The sequence below is a fragment of the Phascolarctos cinereus genome, unplaced genomic scaffold (genome assembly GCF_003287225.1).
Source record: "Phascolarctos cinereus isolate Bilbo 61053 unplaced genomic scaffold, phaCin_HiC Scaffold_4;HRSCAF=312, whole genome shotgun sequence".
Classification (NCBI taxonomy): domain Eukaryota; kingdom Metazoa; phylum Chordata; class Mammalia; order Diprotodontia; family Phascolarctidae; genus Phascolarctos; species Phascolarctos cinereus.
In genome coordinates this window covers 170,981,030-170,999,553 of record NW_027555847.1, presented here as the reverse complement: position 1 = coordinate 170,999,553, position 18,524 = coordinate 170,981,030, and the positions used below count along the sequence as shown (strand labels likewise).

The 18,524-nt window shown below is 36.7% G+C and overlaps 1 protein-coding gene across 4 annotated transcripts in view; it reads right to left on the bottom strand.

Annotated features, from left to right (window-relative positions):
• Window positions 1-18,524, bottom strand: part of PARN (poly(A)-specific ribonuclease) — a 180,083-nt gene that overhangs the window by 155,510 nt on the left and 6,049 nt on the right. For all 4 annotated transcript variants that reach the window (XR_013485983.1, XM_020972533.2, XM_078152781.1 and 1 more), the window contains exons 6-11: window positions 14,046-14,106; window positions 11,663-11,828; window positions 8,590-8,655; window positions 8,098-8,136; window positions 6,808-6,850; window positions 4,475-4,555 (exon numbers count right to left, since the gene is read on the bottom strand). Coding sequence is in view for 3 of the 4 variants with exons in the window: in XM_020972533.2 (XP_020828192.1) it covers window positions 4,475-4,555; window positions 6,808-6,850; window positions 8,098-8,136; window positions 8,590-8,655; window positions 11,663-11,828; window positions 14,046-14,106 (456 nt within the window). In the remaining variant the exon portion in view is untranslated. The remainder of the gene's footprint in view (window positions 1-4,474; window positions 4,556-6,807; window positions 6,851-8,097; window positions 8,137-8,589; window positions 8,656-11,662; window positions 11,829-14,045; window positions 14,107-18,524) is intronic.

Sequence of the window (18,524 nt, the reverse complement as noted above, 5' to 3'; positions counted from 1 at the left end):
TAGCCAACAGCTCACTAACATTCAGCCTCCTTAACAGTCTGCCCAATATGACTGATGTTCTAATAAACCTTGTCTTTGGCTGAAAGAAGGTTTCGGTCAAATTCTTTTGGACAGGACCAGCATGTTCTGATTTTGGGGTCCCAGAATCCTTGAACCCCTAAACCTCAACATTTTGGTGGCCCATATGGGGAAACTGCCTAACTCCAAGTTCTGCGGCCAAGACTGGAAGGTATATAAGCCTCCGCACCCCTCCCCCCCCACCTTTCTTGCTCTGCAGTTGGGGTCGCTCTCCACGCACCAAGGCTTGGAGGTACTTTTCAGGCACACAGTTATGAGGCTGTCTCCCACTCGACTTGACACTTTCAGACTCTCAGTCCAGTGGGTCAGTTCAAGGCCATGGACCTAGGGACACCTTCCGCAGCATAGAGGACAAGGACCAAGGACAAATGCCCCATCTGGAAGTGTATGCCCAATTCTGTCAATTCTCTCCAGCACTAAGGAATTGGGGAAAACCCCATTTGCTTTCTGGTTCCCTGAGGCTTACTTACTCCCTTCCCTCTACACCCCTGAATCCTCCTTCATGGAGGTTACAGGGAAAAGTTAGAACAGCTAAAAATATCTTGGAAGATTCTGGAAGTTTTGAGATGGATCATTAAGGAGTTTTGAAACCCCTCCTCACAGCCCTAGTCACTCCTTTCTCCCACTCCCTTCCCTTGGGTCAAGAAAGGTATCTGTTAACTCCTCACACAGGAGAAGAGAGTTTCACCCTTTAACCCTCATCTTTGATTTAGCCCTTCTCCACCTGGGAAAGGAAGGAGAGGGGAAGGGCAGCAGCTACAGAGTAGGCCTTTGTCTGGAAGCATCACCCAGGTTCAGCACATCCTGCTCAAGGTAAAGAAGCTAGCCTCCGAACTTGGGTAAGCAGCTCTTTTAAAGTGGTAGTTTTAACTGTTAATGATGAAATATTGATTCTCTGTGTAAAGTAATTTGGAAATGCATTTAACAAAACTGAAATCATCTGATTGGTAATGGGTTTGTTTCAAGTTTCAAATTGGTGAACTTTTTGTATCAGTTCCATCAAGCAACTTTTCATAATTTGGTTACTGCTAAAAATAATTTGGCTATTGTTAGTTATTGTTTTAATGTGTAAATTAGCCAAAAGGGTTGCTTGGGTCATGGCTTGCTGACAATTTGCAAGTGTATAGAAATCTCCAATGATCAGCTTCTTACACCAAGACAAATTTAAGTTTGAGATGTAAATCCTAAACTGTGATTAGTGAAACTTGTTGTTTGAGATAAAAGCTGGTGGGATTTATTTTGACTTGTCTGATCATAATAACCCATCGATAATCAATAATCCACCATCTGAGAAAAATGCCACAAGCTACTCAGAGAGAATGTGATACTGGTAGGAAGTCAGCATCAGGCAAAGCTGAGAGGACAATTTTAGCCTCAGTCTAAGATGGGCTCCTCCTGGCTCAGTTTCCCCATTATGTTCTTTTGAAAAGGAATGTTACCCACCTGGCTATTCTTGAGTCTGGCTATGAGGTGGATGTGATACTGCATGGTCGGAAAACTGAGTTATTTGAATCCAAACAGAGCTAAAGATGTTTTATCCTGTCATATCGAGGCCCTGTAGTCTTTTCTGTCAGATTTGTGTCTTCCAGACTACAGGCCATTCATCTATATTGATAGCAAACAGCGAGTACCAACCAATGTCCTCTCATCGTTCCCTGGATGCAGCCTGTGCTCAGTTCCAGTCAACCTCCTCTTTGGGACCTCTTCTAGGCAGGAACAGCTGTAAGTCCCTTGCCAGCAGGAAGCAGTTTCAGAAGCTGAGACCTTAGCCCCTTACCCCAAAAGTATTTGGGTCCCATTTGCTTGAGGGGAGAATGATGAGGATGGGATCTAGACCCCAAAAAGGAAAAACCCTGGACTTTCCCACAAGGCCAAATCTCATTCCCTGAGGCTATAATCCCATCAACAGGCCTTTCATTGTGGCTACCTGTTACCCTTAACCTAGCCTGGCCCTCCACTGCCTTACCTCCCTATGGCCCCCTGCCACTTTCCACCCTTAATCCTAGCTAGACTCCATTCTCTCTTGGCCATGTGGTCCTGGTCCCAGGCATTCTATTACCTCACTGTTCTAGCAAACTACTTGGCCACTCCGAGATGCCTCCCACAACCTTTCTGTATATAAGGTCCATCTTGTCTTGGTGCTCAGATTCTTACAATCTAGTGAATAGTTCACTAACATTCAGACTCCTTAACAGTCTGCCCAATATGACCGATGTTCTAATAAACCTTGTCTTTGGCTGAAGAAAAAAAAAAGATACTGGAATGGTTTGCCATTTCCTTCTCCAGCTCATTTTACAAATGAGGAAACTGAGTCAAACAAGGTAAGTGACTTCTCTGGGGTCACACAGTGTCTGGGGGCCAGATTTGAACTCAGGAACACAAGCCGGACCAGCACTACATCCACTGTGCCACCTAATTGCCCCACTTCACAAATAGCAGATGCTAAATATTTATAGACCTGACCTGAACTGTCAGAAAAAATTGACAAATTAAACTCTCCAAATTATATTCAACATGAAACAAGAGCTTATCAAAAGGAAAATTCCTTGCTGATTCAACTCTAAGGAACAAATTTAGACTTTAAGATTAAACAGTCCTGAAGTCATTTCCTATATGAATGCTCCCTCTAAAGAACATGTAACATGATACAAACTGCAGAGAATGGGGTCACAACCCCTGCTCATAGACCATAGCTTAGAAGCATCAACTTTGAGTTCATGAACATATTTTTTAAAAGATGTGGTCATATAAACTGTACTTCAGTAGATTAACAGAAATCAGAATGTAAAAACTCTGATGAATACTTCGGTGAAGTGAAGAATCCTCAAAAGGAAATTTTGGCCACTAATTTATTTGCTTAACAGCCCAGAGGCTCCATTGGTATCTTTGTGATTTCAAGAGATCTACCACAAGGCTCCCCTGTAACAGTCGATTGACATCCTTTGAAAGATGTACATAGAGGAAAAAAGGGACAAGTCAAACAGGATGAGAAGAGATAGATGCACTACAGTCTGTACCACTGCAAAAAGTTCCCACAGCAATGTGATCAGAGATCCACTGAAGTAATTTACCTTGTTAGTTCAGAATGCCATAGTACAAACTGCCTTAAAACAAAAATACCAAAAATAAATAAATGAACAAATAAAGATACCCATGCACATATAAAAATTTGTTACACACAATATAGGAAGAGTTCAATCAGAACATTAATAAAATTCAATTTTGCTAAGCAGAATTAAAGGCAGCTACATGGCATAGTGGATAGAGTGCTAGGCCTGGAGTCAGAAAGATTCATCTTCCTGAGTTCAAATCTGGCCTCAGAAACTTACTAGCTGTGTGACCTGGGCAAGTCACTTAATCCTGTTTGCCTCAGTTTCCTCATCTGGAAAATGAGCTGGAGAAGGAAATGGCAAATCACTCCAGTGTCTTTGCCAAGAAAATCCCAAAAGGGGTCACAAAGAGTTAGACATGCCTGAAAACAACTGAACAACAACAAAACAAATAGCTCAGAATAAATAACCAGATGCCATTAGGAACTCCATGTTTCACTAAGTAGAAATTCTTTACCTCTTACAAAAATCCATTAACATAGTTTCTCCTATATTGCTTTCCTCTTAATATTTAAAAGCAGTTTTTCAATGAATGTTACAATAGTGTTTTCCAAACAGTTTCTAGAATACAAACAACATGCAGCAGATCTTTATCCAAAATCTCATAGACTCACATTAAATATGTAATTCATATTACATATGCTACTGATTAGATTATCTTTTAAAATATAACTACACAGAGTAAAAACAGAACTAGTTGATAATCCAGTTAGTCACATCCCAAAACAAGGATTCAACTATATTTTCTTACAGGCAGACATGGAAAAATCAAATTAAAGATGTTAAAGTTTGACAATATTCTTTATAGGAGCAGCTAGGTGGCACAATGGATAGAGTACCAGCTCTGGAGTCCGGAGGCCTCAGACACTTGACACTTAGTAGCTGTGGACCTTGGGCAAGTCACTTAACCCCACTGACTCACAAAAAAACAAAAACAAAAAGACAATGTCCTTTAGCGAAATTAAATGATGATTAAGAACAACAATTTCTATAGGACTGCCTTGTATAATATGTGCAGAGTGGACAAAGATGAAGTCAAATATGTATTAGTAATTGCAGAAGAACATGATTCATTTTGTTGGCTATGCCTACACTTTTACTTGTTGTCTTTAATTTTTTTTACTACCTATTTTTTTCTCCAATCCATGAATTAGATTTTTCTGAAATGAAAAACCTTGCCTCAACTTATTAACATGACACAGACCAGTAGTTAATAAAGAAAAAGTAGTTAAAAAAAAAACCTGTCGGCTTTATCTGAAAGTTTTTAAAAAATGGAATTAATTTACCTGTTCTTTAGCATGCTTCTGCTGTTCTCTCCTTTTACGTTCTTCCTCATCTACTTTGCTAATAACAATATATCGCTCTTTCTGGGAAAAAAAAATCGCCAAGTTACAAATAAAATATCCTGGAAGCAACTTAAACCCAGAAAATTAAAAAATCCGACCACATTAGGAAGTCACCAATTTTATCATTATTTGCGATGGGTCAAACTCAGCTGCAAGTATTTTGTAGTGATACATTATCACCTAAAATCTTGGGTCAGCATTTCCATTACACATATCTTCCCAAGTCTTATTAATTCAACTAAATTCATTACAGTACCAAAAAAAATGTATAAGCTATTATCATTAGTCTAAGACACTATGTTTAATGAATTAATTGCATTTAAACATTTTTGGTTATTAGTTTATTTGATGTCTGAATTTTTTTAAAGTAATGCTTTGAAAATTCTCATTCTATTTCTGGCTATTTGTGGGGAAAAAACTTGCTATTCTATGATATGTTACATATCATATCAAATAAACATTTCACAGAGGGCAGCTAGGTGGTACAGCGAACAGAGCACTGGCCCTGAACTCAGGGCCAGTTCAAATCCAGCCTCAGACCAAATACTAGCCATGTGACCTTGGGCAACTCACTTAACCCCAATTGCCTAAAAATAAAAGAAAATACAATAAAAATAAACATTTCAACAATATTCACTCCTCTGACAATTTATGCATTTTAAGTTTTCACAGAGGAACACGAATACACCTGAGAGCTCTAAATCTTGGATAAACTAGATCTGCTTATAAATACACATTTTATCCATAGCCAGAACTGATTTTGGTAAGCTAATCTAACCCTCTTATTTTTCAGTTGGGGAAACTGAAGTCTAGAGAAATGAAACACTGTGCCCAAGATCACACAAATAGTAATCAGCAGACCCAGAACTCAAACCCAGCTCCTCTGACTTCAAATCCAGGGCCTTTTCCATTGTACCACACTTCTTCTCAACCATCTTTCCATTCACACCTTTTTAAAAAATAACTGACTTTTAAGCAGTTTTAACTTTATATTCTGAGGCTTTCAGAAAAATGTTATACTAGAATCAATCACTAATTCTCAGTAATGTCACTAATACTTTGGGCACCTTTTGGGGCAGTTCTACTTACAATCTATCTGATTCTGGTGTCTAGAATCACAGAATCTTGCAGAGTCGGAAAGGACTCTAAAAGTCACCTACTCTACATAACTTGTATCTGAAGTAGGTGATGCACTATAATGTCCCTGTCTCCACGTGACAATCCTACAAAAATGTAAAGACAGAAATCAAGACTCACCTTCCTAATTCTCCCATTTTGCTAACTAAATATCCCCAATCATTTCAACCTATCCTCTATGACACACTTGATTGTCCACTTGATTTTCTTCTTCTGGACATGCTCAAGCTCAATAATAACCTATCTAAAATGTGACATCCAGAACCTAAAGCAATTTGCCAGATGTATTATAATCAGCCTTATCACAACCCCTGTTAAGAGTCATTCAGTTAGCCTTGTTCTAGGCTATTAATGTAGCCTGAGACAACATTACCTTTTTTTATGGCCACAACACACTGCTGACTAACATTGAATTTGCAGTCCACTAAAATCTCTAATTTCTTTTTCAACAGTCATTTATTCAGCACATTTATTATCTATTATCTACAGCACATCACAGTTGGTGCTGGTTAAAATATCATGGTTATATAATAGCTTTAAGATCTATCAAGTGTATAACATACTAATATTACCTCATAATACCTTCCTGGATTCTCACTCCCCTTACCTTCTGCCACCTTGTACTTGTGAAGTTGATCCTTTAAACCTAGTGTAATACTTTATATTTATCCCTACTAAATTTAGTTTTATTATTTCAGCTGATCATTCACATCTCTCAAGATCACATTTTGTTACCCAACAAAGAGCCATCACACCCTATTCACATCACCTACAAATCTGATGAACGGTACCTGTCTATGCCTTCATTCAAGTCAATGAAGAAAAAACACACGGTCAAGGGAATGGAGATTTTAGCGTGTTTCGATAAAATCTTTTGTCCAGATTAGCACTAACTATGTTTTGCTAACTGGTCATTCAACCAGTTCTGAACCTGCCCAACTATAAGAGGATCTATCTAATCAACAGGGATACTGTAGAAGACTTTGTCAAATGGCTTTCAATTTTACCAATCTGCATAAATGACAAAACTTAGCCTAAGATACAGATGGATAGCTTGGTGAATATTGAGTATCAACATATTATTATATGAACTCAATATATATTAAGCAGTAATCTTGGTTCATTTTTTGGATTACCTTCTCTGTTTCTAAAGTCTCAACATGGATGCCTTTGGGATACCTGAAAAAGGAAAATGCATTATTTGTAAATGAGTACTGATAGCCAACAATTAAAAGCTCATGCTTAATCCTAGAATAATAAATGCCCATCTATATTTCAACCAAATGAAATGACTGTCGTTAAATATGAACCACACAACCCTAGAGAAAGAATAAAATTTTACTTGCTCTGAAAAATGTTTAATTAACTTTTCTAGCTATATTTTCTCACTATTTCTGAATAAAATGCTAAATATTTAAGAATTTACCTAAATTAAAGGGGAATTCTGTTTCATCTTGCTCTATTTACCGCATGGAAACATTATGTACTCTTACATTTTCTTAACACCAGCAATTTTCAATTTCCCAATAGTTAAAACTTGCTTTCAAGGATAGAAGAAAGCAAGCACCTACTTTGCCCAACTCCTCTTATTATTAAAATCTAACAGATCCTATTTAATTTGAAGCTTGCAACAAGACCTTCAATACTCAAGAATTTAACAATTTTCTGTTTTAGGAAAAGTTTAAGAAATGACAGCTGTATCTTATGTTGTAAAATACTTTGTATCAGTCTGACTGGAACTGTCTATTAACTGCAAGAATACCTAAACAAGGAAGCAAGCCGAGCAAATTAGACAACGTCCCTACACTTCCTAAATCAAGATATTATCGTAGATCGATTATTGTGTTCAAAGTAAATTTCCAAATATATAACACTAAACTATAAAACTAAGACTTTAAAAAAATTCAAAGACAAATAGAAATTACTAAATAGCCTTTATCTTTCCATTAGTTACGTATCTTCAGAAAAGGCACTCAAATGAAATGTAAGTACACTGTGCAACTTAATTATGATGATATATACTCCAAGCAGCAAGCTCTTAAACTGTGCCAAAGATCTCACAGCAGCACAAATGACAACATTTTATAGTCTTCTGAACTCAAATCAATGGTAAAAATCAAAAGCATCTTAAAAGATTTTAATTTCCTATCAAGATTTTTCTCCAGCAAATTAGTGCTGGATGTAGATTTAATTAATTTAATTTAAAAGCACATTTGTACACTAGTTTAAAAAGTAGCAGTATAACTTTAAACAAAATCTGTATTTCTAGTCCAAACCCTTCAAAGTAGTACATCATGGAGGCTATTCCTCTGTATGGTTTGACAAAACAGCAAAAATTCAAAAGTAAACCTAAAGCTAAGAGTTTTTAAAATTTGGGTCCCTCCCAGAGAGTTCCCAGGGGAAATTAATACAAAATGGACACTTACTTCCAGCTCAAAGTCTGATAAATTAGTTTCCTTTGAAACCTACAAAAGCAAAAGAAAAATTATTATATGTGATACATTCTGAGAAAATTAAATGATCAAAAAGGAGTTAGGAAAAACAATTCTGTAATTAAAAAATATCCTTATCTATCTAAAATGTTCCTTTTGGCCATTGCATAAAGAGCACCTACATAGTACAAGAAGAATTAACACTCATTTAAGAGGCTGTTTAAAAAATACCAACTACTAAGAGAGACCTCTTATATGTGAAGGTGCAGCACAGCTTTAACGTCAACAAGAATTCATGAACCCAAAAGTAAGAAGTTTGACCACAGAAAAGTAAGGTCATTTGGTGTCTTAATGAACAATCTATACCTTATGATAAAGAGGCTTTTTACATAGTGGGTTTAATCAAAGAAGACTCAGTGTGTCAAGCCACATAAATAATTTTCTTTCCCCAAAAAAGAAGAGAATGTTATATAGAAAGCAACCAACCCTGTGCACGGTTCTAAATCCAAGTTCTTGTTTTCTTCATTTTGTATCAAATCCTCTATTTTCTCTCTGGTGAAACAGAATAAGACAACCAAGCAAATCATATTTATAGAATGAGTTAGGTTCTCTAACATCATTAAATTAAAATGCCTAAATATACAATGTACTATCAAATAATAAGCTTCTATAGCTTCCTGGCTAGCTGTGTCCAAGTGAGAAAAGAAGGACTTGCCATAAGCCTCAAGGGTGGGAAGGAGCTGGCACCAGTGACCTACTCTGCCATATGAAGGCCCTGCATATGGCCTTGAAATTGCTTCTCCCCTTGTTGCATCTATTCTTTCCTGAGGTGAAGGAGTATTACAGAAGGAAACAACTAGGCTGTGAACTTCAAAAGGTCATAAAACCTAACGGAGGCCCAGGAACTGGAGTCAATGCCAAAATTTAAGAAAAGCTGCACCCAAGCAGCCAGTATAGTTCTGAAGAGCAACCGTGTCCTGGCCCAGGCGTAGAATGACCCAACAGCCAAGATGCTGGATTCTACAAGCAAGGAATCAACTGTCCATCAGCTATGCCATATTTAGAAATGAATACGACACGGAGGATTTTCTGTAGAAACTGCTCTGAGTCCATTATCCCCAGGGACTGAGGCAGTGTAAAGGAAAGTGTGCCTCTGGGTGTTGAGGGGAAATGTTTGCACTTCTCTTATGGCTCTAGTTCCTCAGTAAGTACTCATTTGTAACAGGTAATTGATGCTAACTGGTTAAAAGAACTTCGGATGCTAATCACTGGTAACTGACATTGGGGAGAACACACTAGAATGGAGGCTTGAGACAACAACATTAAAGAACTCTATATTCCCCATGCGTATCCCTAGTACCCCCAAGGGAAGACACAGTTTTGCTCAGTGACCTGACTCATCACTGTAAATGAGAGCTAAGATAAGGATCCCCAAAGTTTAAATGATTTACATTTCATTAATAAAAAGAACTGGGGGGCAGCTAGGTGGTGCAGTGGATAGAGCTCCGGCCTTGGAGTTAAGAAGACCTGAGTTCAAATCCGACCTCAGACACTTAACACTTACTAGCTGTGTGATCTTGGGCAAGTCACTTAACCCCATTTCCTCACCACCCCAAAAAAAAACCTTAAAAAAAATACTAAAATAAAAAGACCTGGATCTGATAGAAATATAAGAAGCAATCATCTGAAGTACTAGGCTTTCCCAATGCAATGGAATTTCTCTTAATGTTAAGTTCCATAAAGACAAAAATCATTCCACAGTCCTATTATATCTCCTGCAGAGCCTTAAACAAGAGGTGATCAATAAATGAACATTTGACTAGTGGGGGAAAAAAAGACTTAGTTTGTAAAAACTTGGTGCTGGCATTGTCTTTTTAAAAAATTGAGATAGGTAAGATTTTTTAAAATTAAAGTAAAACTTTCTGGGTACCACAAAAGATGTGCCTTTTGTTTAGCTTGAACAATGACATATTCACTGTCAGTTTCAGTTTCACATTCTTATATTTAATGAAGTAAACCTTGTCTGAAAATTAAACTTTAAAAACAAAACAGATGTAATAATACTTCAATTAATAAAGAGGATGCATTTCAAAGGATAAACTTCCTTGTTAAAACCTTTGTTGTCAAGAAGCAGACACAATACAAAGGGCATAAATAAAAAACCCAGAATGTGGCAGAAGGCTATGGCTTCCTCTTCGATGATGAAGTCAGTACCATGACATCTCTTAGGATGAGATTAGGAGGTGTGACACAGTTACAACCCTGAATGGTAGTGAACCCTGACTTCTAGGCAATTTCAGTGCTGAAGTGTGACTGTCTCTTCAGCTGAGCCTGGCCACGTACAAAGAACCTGAAACAATTCTGTGGCCTCCATTTTACCCGTCACATCACGGAGCCACAGCTGAAGAACTTGGAACTTTCTCATATGTATGCTTTCACCTCATTTTGTTCTGGTAAAAGGAGATTTGTTCCCATGGCATTTGTTAAACTAAAAATATCAGCATATAAACAAAATTTTTCACTTCTTTCAAGATGGAGAACTCAGTCCAAGAGCACAGTTAAAATAAAGCAGTGAAAGACACAAGCAGTTATATTTTCCACCATGTTTTCTTCTACATTTTTATATCTGTCTAGACACTTTTCTACAAGATTTTTACTCCTTAAATTAAAAGCCTGTCAATATACACTAGTAAAAAATGTAGTAGGAAAGCCAAAATGCTACATATTGACTTTTCATCTCTTAATTTTAGACTATATCATACAAATATTCATTTGTGGTTGAAACGTTAGCAATGTTAAAACTACCTGCTATTACAAACATAGATGTTTAAAAGACTAGGTATAGCATTAGAAGACTCACTAGGTTCGAATTCCAGCACAGCACCAAAATATTTTTCAAAAATAATCAATTAGGTATTTTGATGTACCCTAACTATTCAAGATTCAAGACTGTATCTTCTAAAAATAATAAAATAAATTTTTTTAAAAAGACTACATCTTCTAAGGAAGATAAATTCCAAGACCACAGAGTAAGACTGTTAAAACCCTCATTTAGTTTTATATCCACATGTATTGCTTTCTCCATTAAAAACTTAGCTAACCCCCTCTTTCCACCAACTATCCACTCATTTATCTCCAATTTTTTTTTAAATAAAGAACAGAAGACAGAGTTTAATTTAAATACCTATCTCTATCCTTAACATCATACTTCCTCTTGGCAAATAAACAATTCTATCACTCTGACAAGCATGAAAACTGCTGACAGCCAATATGAAATTATGTTTGCCAAATAAAAGATTTTTACTATGAGAACTGTTATATAAGATTAACAAGTGTAAGTAAGTGATATCATGGAATTTCACTTATAATATAGCTAATTATTTTATCTATTTGTATATACCATAACTCAAATTGATGCAAAACATTAAGTCTGTGGACAATAAAAACCTGACTTAATAGAATCTAACCGAAATACCTTTTATTCCTGTACCAACACTACCTTAAAGTCATTCCACTATATTAATGAATGTACTTTTTATTTGTTGGTATAACAACTTACACTACTTTTTCAATAAATTTTTTCTGATCCTCAGGAATAATCACAGGACACTTTGAAGCATTAGGAGATAAATATGACAAAGCTCCAGCACCATTGGATTGTGAACGTTTTTCATCATATTGCTCCCGCAACTGTCTTTCTTCTTCCTGATTTAAATATGGGATTCCTAGAAATAACATTTTATTAATAAACACAAAATTTGAATATAAAATTTTTAATAAATAAGATTATGGCAATTCAGCAAAGATTTACAACCAGGCTTAAAAAGCTCAGAATCAACATAAAAAACAATTATACTTGGCAGGACAAATAACAAAAAAGCTTTCAAAGTGTTAGATATTGAATATGCAAATGATATTATCCTCCAAGAGACATCCTAGGAGGCAACAAATCTTTTCCAACCAAGCTGCCACTGCTCCAAAACTTTTCTGCAATACCTCTTCTGCAACCATCTTAAGAATCAATTTGTAGCCATTCACAGACACCCAAAAATCCGTTTTCTCATTAGATACTCTCATTTTGGACAAAATACAGAATTATCAAACTTGTTCATCCACCTTAATATATATGCAATTCCAAATGAGTTCTGGCTATTTTCACCTTCAATGAACCAAGGTTTGTCAAGCTTAAGTACAGTCAAAATAAACATAAACTCTGCTCTCAAGGAAGCTGCAAAAAAGGAGTTGCAAAAATGCCATGGCAGCACAGTTAGAATGGCAAGGGTGATTAATTACCTTAAAATACAACAGTTACATGGATATTTATAAATATTCTGTTATGTTTGCAAGGGGAAAAAAATCAGCCTCTGTTTATAGTCCAAGTTCATAAAATACTTTTGAATCTAATATAGAAAAAATACGAATTGTGTCATTGATGCATGTTTTATCAAGCAAAAGCCTTTACTGAACATCTCCTATATGCTTAATGCTATTAGGCATTCAATAGGCTTTTAATGCTTACTAAATAAATGATGCCTTTGCCTTCGTGGCAAATATTTGGAACAGGATAAGATACATAAAATGCAGTAATTAAGCCATTTGCATTAGTATTTTCAGCTCTGCATAAAACAGATACACAGATTCTTAAGTCCTAATGACTATACTTCAAACAAATCAATACATGTTTGAAAGCAATAATCAAGACTGAGTTACAGAGAAGGTGTTGCCCTGCGTGGTTAGAAACCTTAAGTCTAGTCCTTTTCTCTATCTTTATCTCTAATCAAGGAATAAAACTTGATAAAGTGGGTATATATATAAAATTATATGTAAAGATGTATAAACAATTATTTTATTAAATAAATTATTTTAAAAAGAGGTAAAATATACATCAAGTAATATAATCACTACTCAGTGGTGAAATACTAAAGCAAACATGCCCTACTCCATAAAAAAGAATCATTATTTAGCTGCCATAATCCTCCACTCCAGTTATATATCAACCACAGAGATATCTCTAATTTAACTTGATAATATTTTACACTATAGGTTTTTTTCATTAACTCACAATATCTTGGTGCAAGTTTTAACTATCTACTGTGCACAATGCCCTATGCTCAACACTGTTCAGAAAAGAAAGACAAAATATATACAAACCAATAAAAAAAATTCAGTATAGAAAGTATTAACTACTACAAGGGGATTAGGAAAGGCTTCATGCTGAAGAAATAAAGGCCCATCTTTCTAAAGTCAATATTCTACTGATGTTGTGACTGACTCACTACAAGCATGGAATGCTACAGTCTTCTTTTAGAATATGAGCAGGCTGCAATACAACAGATAAGGAACAAGAAAAATCAGCATAAAAACTAGTACTTTCTTCCTCTTATTACTTTACATGATACTTTCACCTTTTTAGAGTGGGACAAAAAATAATTGTCAAGAGGACAAGAGTACTAACAACTGAGGGGATCAAGAAAGGCCTCATTCAGGTTTAACATTCAAGCAACCAAGCTTGGAAGGAAGTTAGGAATCCTATCAGGCACAGGTAAGGAGACAGTGCATTTCAGGAAATGGAATGCAATGTACAGGGACTGGCTAACAAACCAGTCTGAGGATCTATGAGCTTATTATCACCATGAAGAATAAAACTCATCCATGCCTATTCATCCTGAACTAATCTTGTACACCTCCAAAACCTACTACAATGGGGTCCATCTAACAAGTGCCTTCCTCTCATTCTCTTAACATTGAATGAATACCAATAGATCACAAAGGACCTCCATTAGTTCTCTAACTCTCAATAGATGACTGATCCATATTTTTTCCCAGTCACACATTTTCTCCAGATAATATGCATAAAATTACAATTAAACTACACACAGATCCATGTCCCACTAAATTCAGAAGCTTCACTACTTTTGAAGGCAAATAAAAACTAATCTTACCATTGCGAAAAACTTTATTAAAATCAAATCCTTGGTTTGCCAGAAAGTCTATGCTTGAGCTCTATCAAAAGAGAAAAGAGAACATATGTTAATAGTGAAATGTGCTCTCTAAAGCTGTGCCTAGGAGCAGAGAAGAAATTCATCTGTGAAAGACGGTAAAGACAAAAAGTCAAAAGTAGCAATATGCTATTTCTACCTATACTTAGAAATAGGTTACTATTCCAAGATATACCAAGAATTCATTTCACCATGAATATGTATTATTCATTGATGCTAATTCTGATTTCTATCTCTTGCAAATAAAATTCTTTCACCATACACAATTTCAGGAAAATATCTACCGTGTAAGTCAAGGTATACAACATTTATGCTATGTACAAATAAAGTAGAAACAAAGGTTTTTTAGCTGATAGATTGGCACAATGAGAAAAGTATGAAAGTCTAACAGAATGTCTGACTACAAAAAATATTCAAGTAATATCCCACCAAGCTAAATGGAATATACACATAGGTATACTATTTTTAGTCTTTTTTTGCAAAAATAAACATTCAACTCAAGCTAGATTTTCATAATTTCAGGTCAAAAAATAAATAGATCCTTAAAAAAAAGACATAAACTTTTAAGTTATTTAAAAAAAATGCATTATACTCAGCAGTTTCCTAGAGTTTAATAACAAGCATAGTAATGTCAGAATCACTTTTCCCTTTTGTTTTTCTCCCAGTTCTATGGCCAAGATTCACTCTCTTGATAAGGAAAGAGTTCTGCTTTCTTTCCTTCTACAGATGAACATTCTCACAATTCAATACTTCACTACAACTATAGAGGATTAAATATGTGATCTAAAAAAAACACGTAATCTATCCAGTTCAGTACAAGCTGTCCCACAGTGGCACTGAAGAATGCTGTAGATGGGCATGGTTGTCCTTCCTGACATTAACTTCAAAAGTTAAAAACATTCCAGTCTTTTCTTAACCAACTGTAACTACATGATTTATGCAATGATCTAAATTTTTCCTAAAGCTATATATTATTATCTCTACTACCTGTTGGAGCTATTGACTTGTAATATTTTACTTATCTTACTAATGACCAATACTTTACTATTAACTTTGTAATACTTTATTTCATTTGTCCTAAATTTAAAACTACAAGATTCAAAGGATGCTCTCAAGTTCCTAACAATGGTATTCAGTACACAAGTCTGTCTTCATTTAACCCACATCTTCTTAACTTCATGAAATCATAAAATGTTATTGAGCAGGATATAGCCAAGAGAGAAAAGTAGGAAGAAACAGTACAGCCCAGTTCCCACACAACTACACCAAGAGTAATTTAAGAAGAATGACAGAGTAGCAAAAGGAAAATTGAAGGAGAAATTACCTTTCCTGCCCAAGATTACAAATTTGACCTACAGGCAAGAGACTAGGGCAGGCACTGTGGAACAAGGGTTAGCTGGGATCAAAGACTCAACAACCAGTGCACTGAGGTAGGGCAAAAGCTCATGGACAACCAAAGTTGGTCACAAACTCCTGCCCAAAAGCTCAGGGCAAGAGCACAGACTCAGTGCCCAGAGCTCCAAGCTAGTCCAGCAGCACAGGGATATCCAAGGTGGATCATTCAGTCCTGGGCCCATGCTAACTATAAGGTTGTCCCAGGAAGCCCAAGGGACTTAGGACCACAGCTCAAGGACTCCTCAGCTAATCATCTACTAGCTCACAACTGAGACTTGTGGTTGGGAACACAGCAGCAAGTCAGTGGTGTGCAGTGTCAATGAAATTCAGCTCCCAGAGTTCCTGTGCAGTGCAGGGATGTCCAGAGTTAGTCGTGAACTCAGCCTCAGACCAGGCCAGAAGCTCAGTGCCCAGAGCACTGTCTAGAAAAAGTAGCTTGGTGGGATCTCTCAGACTAATCAGGATCACAGACTCAGCCCCAAAAATATTCCCTACTAGTCCAGCAATAACTGGGTTGCCTAGAACATATTGCTGGAAAAATGACTAAATAAAAAAAGAAAAAGATCTACTTTAGTCCAGGGATAACCAAAACACAAACCCAAAAGAAGAATATAACTCCGAAAAATTTACAAGGAAAGAATGTCTCAAAGCAAAACACAGCTAGCCCAAAACATCAATTAGAATTATTAGAAGAAATTATACAAGAGTACAAAAGTTAGGTGGAGGTAAGATGGTAGAGAAATGGCAGCAATTTGCCTAAGCTCTCCCCCAAATTCCTCTGAACACCTTTAAATAATGCCATAAAACAATTCCTGGAGCAGCAGAACCCACAAAAGGATGGAGTGAAATAATTTTCCCACCAAAGCCAACTTAGAAGATCAGCAGGAAAGGTCTGTTGCACCTGGGTGATAGTGGAGCACAGGCTGTACCAGTACACTCTAGACCCCAGAAAACCAGAAGCTGGCCTTGGGAGCCACTGAATCAGTGGCAGCAGCAGCTGCTTCAGGAGCTGTCAGGCCACAGATGGTAAGGGGTTCAAACAACTGGTCAGAAGAAGAATACAAGAGTTTCTTTGCTAGCCCTGGGGACTCTGTTGCTTTACCCGTACTCGGATTTGGGTGGCAGTCTCAGGATGAAGAGGAACACTAGCACAGCAGAGCTTGTGGCCACAATGGAGCAGGGACCCTCGTCACAGGTCCAGGGCAGAAAAGAGTGCCTGTGGTCACTCACAGACCAGAGCACAGGCCAGGAGAGGAGTAAACAAAACTCTCCTTAGCACATACTACCTTGGAAGAACGGAAAACTTACAGGTCCCTAGAAGTATCTCTGAAGACAGCTACACCAAACCCCTGAAGCACTGGGACAATACATCCTCCACCCTAGGACAGTCCCACTTTAACAAAGAGTTAAAAGTCAAGAAACAGGCTGGGAAAATTAGCAAACAACGGGAAAAAAATTCTGACCACATAAAGTTACTATGGTGACAAGGAAGAGAAAAATGCACACTCAGAAGAAAACAAAATCTCTAACACCAGAAAGATATGAATTGGTCTCAGGCCGTGGAAGAGATCAAAAAGGATTTTGAAAATCAAGTAAGAGGGGTAAGGGCAAAATTGGGAAAAGAAATGAGAGTGACACGAGAAAATCATGAAAAAAGACTCAACAGCTTGGTAAAGAAAATACTGAAGAAAATAACACCTTAAAAAACAGAATAGGCCAAATGGTAAAAGAGGTACAAAAATCCAATGTGAAGAACGCTGTCAAAAGCAGAATTGGCCAAATGGAAAAGGAGGTACAAAAGCTCACTGAAGAAAATAATTCCTTAAAAATTAGAATGGAGCGAATGGAAGCTAATGATTTTATGAGAAATCAAGGAACAATAAAACAAAACCAAAGGAATGAAAAATAGAAAACAATGTAAAATATCTCACTGGAAAAACAACTGACCTGGAAAATAGATCCAGGAGAGATAATTTGAAAACTACTGGATTATCTGAAAGCCATGATCAAAAAAAAGAGCCTAGAAATCATCTTTCAAGAAATTATCGAGGAAAACTACCCTGATATTCTAGAATCAGAGGGTAAAACAGAAATTGAAAGAATCTACCAATCACCTCCTGAAGAGACCCCAAAATGAAAACTTCCAGGAACACTATAGCAAAATTCCAGAGTTCTCATGTCAAAGAGAAAATACTGTAAACAGCCAGGAAGAAACAATTCAAGTTATGACACAGCCACAGTCAAGATAACACAAGATTTAGCAGCTACTACACTAAAGAATCACAAGACTTTGAATATGATACTCTGAAGGGCAAAGGAGCTAGGATTACAACCAAAAATCACCTACCCAGCAAAACTGAGTATAATCCTTCAGGGGAAAACAGGACATTCAATGAAATAGAAGACTTCCAAGAATTCTTGATGAAAGGCCAGAGCTGAATAGAAAATTTGACAAGACTCAAGAGAAGCATAAAAAGGTAAACAGGAAAGGCAAATCATAAGGGACTTAAGGTTAAACTGTTTACATTTCTACATGGGACGATGATAGTATAACAGAGGGCATAGGTGAGTTGAATATGAAGGGATATCTAAAAATGCACTGGGAGGAAGAGAAAGGGAGAGGCAGAATGCGATAAATTATCTCACATAAAAGGCAAGAAAAAGCTTTTACAGTGGAGGTGAAGATGGAAGGGGAGTGGAGGGGGGGAGTGAGTGAACCTTACTCTCATCAGAACTGGCTCAAAGAGGGAATAACATACATACACACTCAATTGGGTATAGAAATCTATCTTACCCTACCAGAAAGTAGTAAGGGAAGGGGAAGAGGATTGGGAGGAAAGGGGGTGATAGAAAGGAGGGCAGATTAGGGTAGGCAATAATCAAAAGCAAAACACTTTTGAGGAGGGACAGGCTGAAAGGAGAGAGACAACAGAATAAACAGAGGGGGAAATAGGATAGGGGGAAATACAGTTAGCAATATTAACTGAAAAAATTTTTGAAGCAAGTTTCTCTGATAAAGACTTCATT